Source organism: Oreochromis niloticus, linkage group LG19 (assembly GCF_001858045.2).
Source record: "Oreochromis niloticus isolate F11D_XX linkage group LG19, O_niloticus_UMD_NMBU, whole genome shotgun sequence".
Lineage (NCBI taxonomy): Eukaryota > Metazoa > Chordata > Actinopteri > Cichliformes > Cichlidae > Oreochromis > Oreochromis niloticus.
The window spans coordinates 19553263-19567161 of NC_031983.2; the positions used below are offsets into that span (position 1 = coordinate 19553263).

Sequence of the window (13899 nt, forward strand, 5' to 3'; positions counted from 1 at the left end):
TGTCTTAAGATACCTTATAGTTGGAAGATACTACGAGGTTTCTAGTACACCTCAACCCCAGCTGTGCTCATGCACACACACGCGTGAGTGTGCATATCAACACCCTCAATTCCAAGGACTTTTCCACAAGTCTGGCCAGTCATGCACTAGCATCTGAAAAGAACTAGACTGGCAATGGCTTAATTTTTCAGCATGACAATGATCTCACTGTCATTGCAGTAAAAGCATACCTGGCTAGAAAAACACATAATGGAACACTATCAGTCATAGACTGGCCTTCTTAGAGCCCAGCCCTCAACAGTATTAAAGCAGTGTGGGATCATCTTGACAGAGAATAAAAACAAAAGGCAGCTGACATCCAAAGAAGAGCTTTGAATTTCCTTCAAGAAGCCCGGGGAACTATTCCTGAGGACTACCTAAAGAAATGACAAGCTTGCCTGAGAGAGTTCACGCTGTGTTGAAGAAGAAAGGTGGTCATACCAAATACTGACATCCAAGCTCATAAGAATTGCGCCAACTCTGTTTCTGCCTTATATACTGTGTTTCCATTTATTTTTGCACACTTCATCACCATTTCTTTTTTCCCTAGTAAAATATAAAGAAATGAGGGGTAGTACAAATCTTTTGGCCATTACATGCTATATACTGATGCAGTCATTGTTATGTTCCAGAATGCTGTTGTAATGCTGCCAAAACAAAGTTTAAATGTTCTGCAGAATATGAAAAGAATAGATGCAATCATTTGCAAATAATTTACACCCTATTTTTAGTTAATTTAGTTTCAAATATTGTTTCAAATATTGAAACAAAATATTGAATTTTGTTCATTTTATTTTATTAAAAAGAAAGCTAATTTTAAGTTTGATAGTACCAACATTCATGTGTAACATTGTTTGAATGGCTATCATGTAAATATGGAGGTCCATATTTACATGATATGGAGGTATGTCTACTGTGGTAGCAAATGTGTCCACTAAGGTCATCAGTAGTAATGGGAGTTAAAGTGGCTGCCTCTTTTTCATTGTTGTGCTGATGTCGCTGATGCTGGTGGAGTCCAAAGGTGATCTTCAGCCACACCATGTTTTCCTGTCTATGAATTGTAAATTGTTTGGGGTGAATGACTCACCGAATGGTTGGTCTGCACCATAGTCTGCCTCTGTCATTTGAATCCATCTGCTCAGTGGTCATTCATCACCTAGTGATTTCCACTTCAGAATGGTGCCTGTTTTAAATGCAGTGCTGCCTCAGGGTTCGAAGATCACGGCCATTCATTACTAGTTTCAGCCTTATCCCTTTCAGCCTTATTTCTGGATTCTCTGAATTTTTAAATCCTATTTTGTCAAGTATTTTCCCATGCACCGTTTCAATAGTCATGTCCTAGATAAAATAGATCGTAATATCCTCTGTTTTTCTTTGTATGCCAAATCATCTTAATTATCTAATTAAAGTTACTGTGTGTAAAATTTTCGCCACTAGATGTCAATAGATTGCAGATTGTTGCTAACTGAGTTCTGTTTTCTTACCTTGCCCAATTCGAGTGCATAATCCCAGCTATGGTGGCTCCTATTAGGACAAACATAGACTGTGCACAGACTGTTCGGCATAAGAGCTGAGCTGAGACTAGCCAGTGTATTTGTACTAGCCTACTGTCTGGACCGAATCTGGATCAACCCTAGATTTGTTACCTGACTGTGCAGGCTGTCGATCCACTGTTTACCTCAGCTGCCAATACTGAGTGAGAAGCATCCACCTTTATTTCCTCTGTTGGAAGCTGTAAAATCTTGTGACAGGAGTCCAGTACGGGTCCAATATGAGTCAGAGATGCTCATTCTGACCAATGACAGCGATACTGAGGTGAACTGAGGATATGCTGAACTTTTCTGTCAGTAAGACTGCTGTTCTAGCTGCTCGTAGCTATAGTTAGCGGACTTTTTGGACACTCAAGCCTAATATTAGCTGGCATAATGTTAGCTTAAAACCAGCTGTTGTTGTTTAGCCAGCTCTTGTCATCTGTCCAGAAGAGGGTTGCATGTCTAATCTGCTCTTCTTTGCCTTTGGTGTACTATTTATAAGGGTAGTCTCTAGCCACATTAAGTAAAAAAAAAAGACTTATTCCATCAAATACGATTAGTTTGAAGGGAGATGTCCTTTTTGGCTGCTGCATTCAAATTTAGTGAGGAAAATGGTGGCTTCCACAAACCCGTCCCTGCTCCTACTATATGTATTTTTTAACAGTTTATTTGATAAGAAAAGATAAGACTTTATTGATCCCACGACGTGGAATTTTTGGTACAGATATCAGAAGGAACATACAAAAAAATACAAAAAATACAAATAAAATACAAACAAATAAAAAATAAGTAAGATAATACACTATATACAACGGTAGCATACACAGTATGTGATTATGGATATGGTTGTGGAAATATGCAAGACATAAACTATATAGCTTAACATAACTATTTTACCACTACTATTCCTATGCATAGACATGTACATGCACACACACATGTACACACTTGAGACGGCATCAGTTTGTTGGATGATGTAATTACACACTAATCTAAGTATATTTGTGAGCACAATATCTTTTTTTCCTATTAAATAACCTAAATAAAAATTACTAACTGCACCTTTAAATGGCTGTAAGATACTCCATTAAATGTGTTATTTCTTTTGCATAAACACAACTTATTCTGTTTTTTTATTACCCTTTTACTACTTCCCGAGGTTTAATGTGATTTGTTGTGTTTGTACAATTTTTAATGACTGCATGATTGTAGTTATATTCATTCTTTTACACATCCTCCTAGCTTTGCTTTTTTTTAGACAAACCAAGGGGTGTACAGTACAGTGCAACTAGAGTTAAGTGTCACAGATGTGAAACGATAGCTTAAAAGGTCTATCTAATTATGCAGCCAGTAATGCAAATCATTATTGTAGTGCATTAAATATTAATCTGTTTTTTATTTATAGAAATTGTTTCTTCGTCATCATCATCAATTGTTTGGTAATGCCTTAGAAGTTTCCCCTTTTGCTTAAGGTAAAACACCACCAGCAGCAGTTGGAATAATGAGAGCAGACAAAGCAATAAAATACAGAGTAGTTACAGCAATAAAATTATATAACTCTAATATTTTTAATTAAGTCACAGATTTAAGTACAATCTTCCACCAGTGTTTATTGCTTTAATTTCTATAGCAGCACATTCAAGTGTTGTTTAATAGCTGGAGAGAATTGCCTCTCTGCCCTTCACAAACTTACTCAAAAGGCATCTGTTTTGCATTACGACCACTATTTCTACAGGTAAAAAGTGAAAGAAATGTGTCCCTCAGCTTTGACTCAAAAGAAAAGACCCTCTTTAAAATTTATTGCTATACAAAACCTCCAGGGATTGTTTGTTTCATTTCATCTGTACTGCAGTCACAGACACAGTCATACCAACAGGGGTTTTGTGTGTGTCTCTCTGTGTGTGTGTGGCTGGCTCAGACTTGGCAGCTGTTTGTCAGTGTGTTTATGTGTGTGTATGTGTGTTATGGGGCTGTCAAGGTGTATGAGCCCGATGGGGGTTGTGGACAGAAACAGAGAATAGCGAAGGTTCACGTAGCTGTCACACTCTGCTTCCTACATGACAAAGACTGCCAAAGCCTCCATCCCTTTGCTCTTTCCCTCCTTTACCGACCCTTCCTTTCTCATTTTTCTTCCTTTCGTCTTCTCTTCCCCCCTCATCCTTTCTCTTTCCCCATCCAAGGTCTTTTCTCTCCCACCATTGCCGCTGGTCTCTTCCTCTGTTAGTCCACTCTTTATCTCTGTCATCCCTTCGCTTTCGTTCAATTTCTGCTTCAGTTCATTCTTCTCTTTATCTCTCGGCTCCTCTCCCGAGTCCACTGCTTTGTCTCTGTATGTCTCGCTCCTCATGCTTTTTTTTTTCCCCAAGCAGACAGAGAGCATTTTTCTGTCATCAGCATATCTCCATCCACAATTCTTTAGAGCACTCAGTCAAATACTGAAATGCAAGTGGGCAGTCACTTGTCATTTGTTTTGATTCTTTCCCCCAGACGTTCGCATTTTCCATCACAAGCTTCATGTCCCAAAGCTGTCACTCAAATCCCCCCACACACTCAAAGACACACCGGTGCCCGTCGAGTTTTACTTAAAAGCACTGGGTTTGTAAAAAGCTCAGCTTATTTCAAAAACACAGATGATCCGTTCCAACTTTAGAGTTACATTTTTTGTAAAAAGTGCATCTAATATGGGGTTCATGTTCCCCTAAGAACACCAGCTTATTAGTGAGTATGGCCTGTATTAAGTCATTTTCATTGCTCATTGCCTACATTCATTACTGTTATTGAAGTTTGACTATTTGCAGATGTTTTACTCTTACATTAGTTACTGTTTGAAAAGTAAAGCACATATTTTTTTGTGCACAGGTGGATTTTCTTGCTACTTTGTAGGTGTAGTTTTTCTATTGTGTGAAAGCTACTAAGAAGGGAATTTAGTATCGTTAGAGGAATATTATACAGTATGTTTCAAGGTGAAGTGGGCGATCGTGGCTCAAGAGTTGGGAGTTCGCCTTGTAATCGGAAGGTTGCCGGTTCGAGCCCCAGCTTGGACAGTCTCGGTCGTTGTGTCCTTGGGCAAGACACTTCACCCGTTGCCTACTGGTGGTGGCCAGAGGGCCCGGTGGCGCCAGTATCCGGCAGCCTCGCCTCTGTCAGTGCGCCCCAGGGTGGCTGTGGCTACAACGTAGCTTGCCATCACCAGTGTGTGAGTGTGCGAATGGGTGGATGACTGGATATGTAAAGCGCTTTGGGGTCCTTAGGGACTAGTAAAGCGCTATATAAATACAGGCCTTTTACCATTTACCAAGTAATAGATGATCCAAATGAGTAAAATAGAGAAAGACTGTGACCAAGATGCTAAAGTTTAAGCTTCCAAACAGTAGCCAATGTCATGGTGCCTACAGCCATCATTTATATAAAGTCTAAGAACACAACCTAAAATTTCACTGAAGATAAACAAATAGATTTGGTGTAAATTTGACTTGTGTTACATTAAACATCAAAGAGCATACTCCCTATTTCATGTTTTTTTAATGTACTTTTACTTCAGTTTTTTGGAGATACAGTAATTTAATCTAATATAAAAGTTTTAAATACGCCCTACTCTCCAAGCAAAACTTGAAATGTGGACTCTCTAAATAAATGTATAACCTTGTGTAACCCTGCATGAGTTAGGCAGTTACAAACTCAGGTGCTTCTGTGAGAGTGGTTGCATCAATTTAGTTTTTCAGCAGCATCTCCTAGGCAACATAAATAGTATGTGTTATCCCACCAACCTCTTAAAATATGAGAAAAATCCTGTTTGGTGCATGAATATGTGACCTTCAAGTGACACTGGCTTTCAGCTTTAATCTGTAATTTTGTTTCTTCAAATTGGTAAGAGATGTGCAGGTAAAAGCAACAGGGACAATTTTTAAAAGAAACAACCAGCACATTTCGAACTTCAGCTATTTCTGTGTTTAAGTCGATTTTAAATAGCTGCCTGAGAAAATAGGTTTTCAGACACTTTAAATATTGCTGGTTTTCAAAGTCTGAGGCCACGTTTCTCTGCTGGAAAATGGGTTCTGGTGAGAGAAGCAGAAAGGGGAGTTCAACTATCCTGGGATCTTATTCATGAGTGATGGAAAGGTGGAATGTGAGGTGGACCAGCGAATTAATCCAGCATCTTTGTGGTTGTTTTGGGACTGTTGTAGTAAAGAGAAAGCTGAGCTAAAAGGTGAAGCTTTCAATTTACCAGTCCATCTAGATTTCAGTCCTCACTGATGGTCATGAGATCTGGGTAATGAGTTTCCTCTGAAGGGTGTATGAGTTCAAAGATAGGCTGGGGAGCTCGAAGTAGAACCGCTGCTTCTCTGTGTTAAAAGGAGCCAGTTGAAGCCGTTTAGGCATCTGGTTAGGATGCCTCCTGGGTGCCTCCCTCTGCAGTGTTTCTGCACATATCCAAGTGGGATGAGATCCCAGGATAGACCCAGAACCCACAGGAGAGATTATATATCTCATCTGGATTGGGAGTGCCTCAGAATGCTCCAGGAGGAAATGGAAAGTGTTGCTGGGGAGAAGGACATTTGGAATATCCTGCTTAGCCTGCTCCGACCACAACTCAACTTTTGATAAGTGGAAGATGATGAATGGATGTTTGCTGAAGCTTCTGCTTATTTATACCTGTTAATCTCATGGTGTGTGTGAGCTTTTATTTCACTGAATTCCAACTTAGGCCATTTTTAACATTTTTTTTGTTATTGACTGGTAAAAAGTGTGGGCTAGGAGGCATGAATTTCTAGCTTTTGAAAGAGGGCAAAACTGGATTCAATCAAATATTAATCTTTTCAGGTTGGATAAAAAATTCTTAAGGTTTGTGTCTATGTGTGAACAAGATCCACAGTTATAGGGTTGGATCAAATATATATTTTCATGATTATTTTTCTTGATTAATCTCTGCTTCAATAAACCCCCCCCCCAAAAAAGTTAGTCCTCTAAATATTTCAGAAGATGACATCTTTAATCAAAAAACTGCTATCACATAAGATAAGACATCAAACTGAATTATTATTAATTAATCACAACAGTTGCCCATTTCTACTAATCACGTAATCAAGTCAGTAATGCTTAATTTTGTTTCAGACTCTGCCACATTTCTGCATGCACGCACACACGTCACACACAACCACACACACAGAAACGTGTCTGTACGTCACTCCCGTCAGACGTGAGCTGCCCGACCAACAATACTTTCACCCCGCCAACAGGATCCTCTGCCATCCTCGTTTTGATCTTCAGACATGCTTTGTTCTGCTTGACTGAGCTTGTGCAGACCACTTATGCACGCAGGGACACATGCTCCACATGCACACCAACCCCATACACACACATGCGTGCGGGCAGCTAGTAGCTGCGTGTTCAGTGGCAATATTATTAATGGGGTGTGTCTAGGCTGTCGTAAACATCTCCCAACAGCACTCAGCGAAAACAGACGCACGGCGACACCCCCGCATCTCCCTCCACTTAAGCAGCCTGAAGATTTCAGCAGAGCACCTTGCCTGGAGCGACTCCACAGTCCCAATTCCAGCGTCTCTCTGTATCTCCTGACCACAAACTGCTCTATAAATCCCGCCTGCATCCACATACAGACCAAATAACACTTCCTCTCTTTCTTTGCTCCATTCTTCCACTCCATGTCCTTTCTTCCCCTCCCTTATTCCATCTGCTTGGGGTGAAGGTTTGTCTTGATTAGGAGACTCTGTTGGCTGCCTCTTTTATCACTAGCTGTGCAGAAAGGAGCAAACTGGCAGTGGGCAAATGAAAGCCCTCTATCTCCTTCTTATGCTCAACTCCCACCTCACTCACTGGCCCCTGATTTCTTTACTTTTGTTGTTCTTACTTACTTTTTAAAATCTTTTATTCCGTCTTGTGTTTTTTTTCTTTTCTTCCTCTTATTTGCTTTACTTGTCTCATGTTTCCTGTCTGGGTCATTTCCTGTTCTTTCTTTATTTAGCCCCATCCTACTCTTCCTCACTCCTGCAAAATAGCTACTCAAACAAGTGTAGATTCTTTGCGTGACTTTTTTGTGTAGACGGTGAATCAAGTAGTCATCAAACTGACACGCTCTACATATCAATGAGACCTGCTTTCCCTTCTTCACATTCATGAGTAATGGCTCAGCGCTGTCCCTGGGCTCATTTTGTACAATGCAATGAAGAAAGCACTAGATAATCTCCAGTGAACAAGGATTGTACAGGAAGTAGTGAACGTGGGAGTGGGGTCTTTCTGAGGTTACACTTTGACTGACAGAGAAATAGTATCAAAGATAGTTTCTGGTCCCATGTGGCACCCTTACTAGTTTCTATTTATCGCCTGTGTTTCTGTTTGTGCCTTTATCAGTGATATGAGGAGAAAAGAAGTCTGATATGAATCAAATGCACAAATGCTTGCACCAGCACACAAACACACACCTACAGTAATATGCATGGACATAAATAAACATATGTGGTCATGCGTGAGCACCCAGTGCCAATTCTATCCTAGTAAAGAAAAACCTCCTGGTGACTAAGCTACATTGGGTTAGAGGTTACATGTTTGATATATCCAATAAATGTGTTCCGCTAGCAGAAATTTCACTTCAAAGTCACCTTCAGAATGTGTATATGTGCAGACGGCATGTGACTCGAATACTGTAAAACTTGCTATAATGGCTAAAATGCTTTATTTATCTCGGTGAAAGGCAGAACCTGAGATTTATTGGCGCTGGGACATAATTTCTTTCGGCAGGTCGTCAGCAGCGTTTATTTCTAAAAGTGTTATAATTTACTCCTGTGTGTGCGTCTGTGTGTGTGCACATCACTGCAACTCCTACTACTGCTACAGTACTGCAACTTCTTATGTTGTTACTTTTTCCAGTATACGGGGCCACAATAATCACGTAAAGTAATCATTTGCTTGGCCAAAAAACATGAGTTATTGTTGATATAAATGATCAATGGCTACAGTACACAGTGTAATTTGTCTGGTATTAAACCCTCCAGAAAAGAATGATATAAGCCCTTTAGACTTTTTTGCAAATAGGGGCAATGCTGTTTACCTTGTAAACAGATATATTATATATTTCTTTGCATACATCAATCTTATTTACAATATTTAAAAGCTTCTATTATTGTAATATTTCTTCTTTCCCAACAGCTTTACCTCAGTGACACGTGCAGAAGGAAAATGCTGGAAAGAAGGGAAAAAAATTCAAATTTAGCTGCACATGTTTTCTGTGCACATCTCTGAAAATATGATGGTTTTTGGGGCAGAAAAATAAAGTGTAACAAGAAAAGAATCACGCACACACATCAGTGCCAGACTCTCAGATATAAGCATGCATAAGCCCACATATTCATGGAGCAGTGTGCAAGAACTTGAATCTGATATCCCCCTGTGAGGGTCATTAGCTGTTTTCTGATTGGCAGTGGATTTTTCTTAACATGTTTTTTAAATGTTCTTGGAATGTCTGAGCATCGAAGTCCAAAGTGTTCTGACTGGGCAGTCTTGTTAATAATAGATGGTTGAATACTTTTACCCTGGAGCGTTATAAGTTCACACAGTGAATCACCGTGTTATTCTGTCAGTCATGTTGTTTCCTTAGCTACTACACGACTGACTACAGCATTTGAAATGAATCTGTATATATCTATATGGGTCTCCCATTGCCTTAAATTCACTTTGACCTGCCTTGAACTGTCAACTTGACCAGTGATAACATAGCAAGGAGGAATGAGCCTTTTAAAATGCATGCATTAGCTAGGACTCTATCCTCACAGCATTGACTCTGGAGAGCAGGATCATGTGGCCCACACCTCATGTGTGGCCTTCCACACATATCCTGTGGATATATAGTATAAGCAGTCAAAGAGCTAGACTAGCAAAGGTCAGTAGAAAATTTTAATATATCCCCCAACCCTGAGTTAAAGTCCTGACCTGAATTATTGTTTCAGTGGACCTCTAAGTGTGTGACTACATGAATAAATGTTACTGTTTTATGGAGTTTTGGGGTGTGCGTGTGTATGCATGAGTGCTTTTCAACGCCTTTCAAGTTGTTTTTTAAAAAACTGGCTTCAAAGACAACCACGGGCCCTCACAAGTGATAAAAACAAGTGTGTGCGTGTGTGCTAGTGTCTGTACCTTCAATAGCAAATGGCTTTCCCACAGTAAGTAGTTTGCAGTCTGCATCGATAGAGACCTCATAGTCCAACAGGGCTTTATCCATGATGAATGCATCCAGGGCAGGAGGATCTGTCCTTCACCACCAACAACACACACACACACACACACACACACACACATCACAAGAAGTGGGAGAGTAACATTAATTGAAGACGATTAATCTTCGGTTTTACAAATCAGATTCTGTTTCCCACACTATTCCTAAATCTCCAGACCTGCTCAGGAACCTTGGATTTAGGGCTGTCATGCCACTGTGTCATTTATACAGGGGATGAGATTAACTGCATTCTAATACGCTATGTAAACACATACATCATTACCTAAACCAACATCCTCTGTCGCGGACTGATAAGGCATTATACACACTGCTGAAGACTCTCCTACTCTGGCACTATCGATCCAATTGACCCTGATTGACCCTTAATTATAGACTGTTCCTCTGTGTGCAGCCTCTGCTGCTGACCATGGCTGGCAGAGGATTAGTTCCAGGAAATGAAGCTCAACAGACAGGGTCTGAATGATAGACCTACACACAGATATGTATATATGTTCGATGCAGAGACTTTCAAAGTCATAATAATGAACAAATAAACACAGATTTGAAAGGCATAAAGAAGGCATGTACAAATATATTCAGTCCAATCGAAAAATAGACAAGACTGATCAAATTACCTGAAACTTGTTGTTATTCAGGACATTTACCACTAAACACAGGCTGACTTTACAAAGTCTTTGCAGTGCTGGAAAGAAGGAAAGTCTGCTTTTCTCTGTCTAGACCTGTCAAATACTATGCACAGGGAGAAAAGTGAGGATAGAGAGTTCTTTTGGGACTAAAGAGGTTTGGAAGCTACCCGATGCATGGCCTTGGAATAAGAGCTGTGTGTGTGTGTGTGTGTGTGTATTTGAGCATGCCTATAAATATATAGGCATGAGAGTGTGCAAGTACAACTGTAAGCTCTAAGCTTGTGTATGTGCACACGTGCGCACTATTTCCTCTGAGCTTATAGGTTTGTGTGCACCTGCATGTGTATCGTGTCTCTCCAGGAGAAGGCTTGGGATTTTTCTTCTTTAAGATTTGACTGCAGTATTGGGGTCAGTAGTTCTGCCAACACAGTATTTTACAGCCTTACTCCAGTTCTCTGCACTGCTGTGACTTCCACTTCTGCTTTGCCTCACACGCAAACAAATGCCGCCTTCATCTTTTCTGTTCTCATCCTCTTTCTCTGAACAAGCGCTTTCTATCTTCCCACTTGAATCACAAAGTCAGCACATGCACCATCTCAGTAGCTCTGCTGGTGCTCTCTGGAGTAGGCATTGTGTCTGAGAAGTGTGTGCGTCGTTGTGGTTGTGCTTGGTACAGTACATGGGCAGGATAGAGTTATTTTGTTACTATTTTTGTACTCTGTGAATCCAGTCTAGTGTTTTTGATGTGAAGTTTAACGGGTCTAACGTACCAAAATGCTCTGATTTGACTTAAAATAAAATGATAAAGTAAAATTTAAAAACCTGCCTCAAAACAGAATCTTGTGCCCAAACATTTAATCTTTCTGTCACAAGCCCTTTTCTTCATTCAACAGCAAAACTATGAGTGATGAGATGCCACAAAAACTAAATGCGAATACCAAATGTATTGTCACTCTCATCCTCGATTGCTGGTAATCTGATGGAGAAGCTAAATCCAGAAGGCTGAAGGCAAAACTGTTTAGGCTGCCAGAAACCAAAGTGGGTTCATCCTCAACTGCTTAAGGAAAGCCAGCTGGTTCGGAAATAACAGATTTGCTAGATGTGGAGGAGTGAAGGACATGTAAAGTAAATAAAAAAAGTAAATATACAAAACCAGCATAATGAATGACGAGTGTGAACATACTCTAATTAACTGGTTATTCAGAATGATTATTTCTTGGATTCCTCTGTATGACCTTTTCAGACTTTCAGATCATCTTTATAACTTGTGTAATGAGGTTCATTTATTTCATCCATATCCTTTGCATGAACCTTATGAACAGGACTACTTTCTGTCACCCTAACTTTTTTTTTTTTTTTTTTTACAGTTTTCCATTCATTTTTATTTTCCCCATCACTAAAATTTGTTTTTTAAGTGCAATTTGTTGGGGCTCTTTCTTTTCATTTTCAATGATTTATGTAAAGCATTTTCAATTTCCTTTGTAAATTAAATGCGATACAAAAATAAACTTGTCTTCTGTGCTTGCTTTCATCTGCTTTCTGTCCCCATTCGACATCAGAGTGAATAATTTTTTCTCAGCACTCCCTACATCAGCCTGCCCCTGACCCTTATTCATCCCTCATTAAAAAAAAGTCTAATTATTTCTTTCTTTATAAACTACAAGGACTAATGAAATATAATTTATGTGTTTTTACCTCGGTTACACCTTATGCTGAAGTGTGTCTAGATAAGGAAAAGCTCATGATTATGCATGGTTTAAATACATGCGGCTAGAGCACTTCTTCATATTTCTGTCACATGCACTTGCAAAACAGTGTGTTCTCTTAATAAGAAAACACTGATAAATGGGTTGCAACAGCAGCACTGCAGGTGTAAAGAAGGCAGAAATCATCCCCAAAGCAAAACTTACATTAAGCTTGTAGCTTGTTCTTCATAATAATTCAAAATAAATATTTAAGCGAGAGAACGAGTAACATGCAAATTGTTGGTGCAATTAGTAGAATTGTTTTGCACAATGTGCATAGAAAATAAGTCCACTGAATATAGAAAGCTACAAATACGAGATGTGAACGTGACTAGATTTTTTTTAGGTTAACATTATGAAAGGAAAAAGGTAAAAATGGTTATTTTCAATATTTCAGATACTGTTTGCATGGATTTGATTGTTTCTTACTTTAACATGTGTACACCTTCTGGAGTGGTGGGTTGGTTGAAGCGCCTCATGTAGTCGTGCATCTCCGGGAAACTCTTCTTCATGTAATCCTCAGCACTGCTCTCCCTCACGGTACCAAAACGGAAGCCCAGTGACGGATGGTGCAGCTGTGGAAATGGAATAGGAAGGCATGAGTGGGTGGATATGTAATGTAAGTGATAAATTCAGGTGATATCATCCTATTTAGGAGTTTAGATAAGGCACTCCCTTATTCCCAAGGGGTTGCTACAGGAGATGGATCTCCGAGGTTGATTTGATATCAATTTTTATACCAGATGTCCGTGCTGATGCAACTCCGCAACCCTCCCATTAATCCAGGCTTGAGACCAGAAATAGCGTGGAACATCCTGAGTCTGGGTTTTTGTCTCCTTCAGGTCTTGAACCCAGGATCTTTCAGGTGTTAGCTAAAATAAGTAAGATATCTAACTTGAGCTGATTTTCTTGACTACTGTTTTGATTTAAGTATTTATTTACTTTGATTCCTCTCTTGAATAAGCCCCTTGCTCCACCAGGCGCCACATTTTGCTCTGATTTCAGGGTTGAACAACAAGTTTCCTTGAAGGATGGGAAACAGTGTATATACCAGGCTTTAAGGTATGTTTTTTCTCATATTGGTGAGTGTGTGAGAAGTGCTACCCAGTCAGCAGTGACATCTATATTAAAGCCCAGCAATTTTAAAAGAGGCAGTGCACACAATGGATCAACTGCCATGGGTGTGTTTCTTGCACAAAACACAACAAACAACACGGCACTGCATCCATTTAAATAATGGTTTTACTACATTTTGCTGGGGCTGAACACAGCCCTATTGTCGGCAGTGGGTCTCCAGTGGGAGTGGAAGGAAGTATTTTTCCCTTATTAAAATTAAGTCTTGGTTGGATAGTTTGTTATATAGATATTGTGCATATTCAATGCCTGAATACAATAAATTCTGCATAACTTTAATTGTCTGTTTTAATTTACCCTTGCCATTAGCGGTATAGTTTGGGCACGAAGCTTTTAAAGTTATTGTTTGATTCATGTACCTTTTTAGCTGTGGGCAGGGAACCTGCCTCAGTGAGTTTCCTTTGATAGGATTTCTTCGATGCATGTTGATGTTTGGAAACAACAACAATTTTGGTTCTCCAAAACTCCCAGCTCCCATTTTGATCATCTTTAGCCCAAGAGAGGGCAGCTATCACGATGGGGCACATATCAAATTCACAGTAGCCCTGAACTCCCTACAGAGTTTAGGGAAATGG

At 39.7% G+C, this 13899-nt stretch overlaps 1 protein-coding gene across 4 annotated transcripts in view; it reads right to left on the bottom strand.

Annotated features, from left to right (window-relative positions):
* LOC100692877 (glutamate receptor ionotropic, NMDA 3B) overlaps positions 1 to 13899 on the bottom strand; it is a 77825-nt gene that overhangs the window by 10198 nt on the left and 53728 nt on the right. For all 4 annotated transcript variants that reach the window (XM_019349138.2, XM_025901089.1, XM_019349139.2 and 1 more), the window contains 2 exons: positions 12620 to 12765; positions 9720 to 9835 (listed from right to left, as the gene is read on the bottom strand). In XM_019349138.2, the coding sequence (XP_019204683.1) occupies positions 9720 to 9835; positions 12620 to 12765 (262 nt within the window). The remainder of the gene's footprint in view (positions 1 to 9719; positions 9836 to 12619; positions 12766 to 13899) is intronic.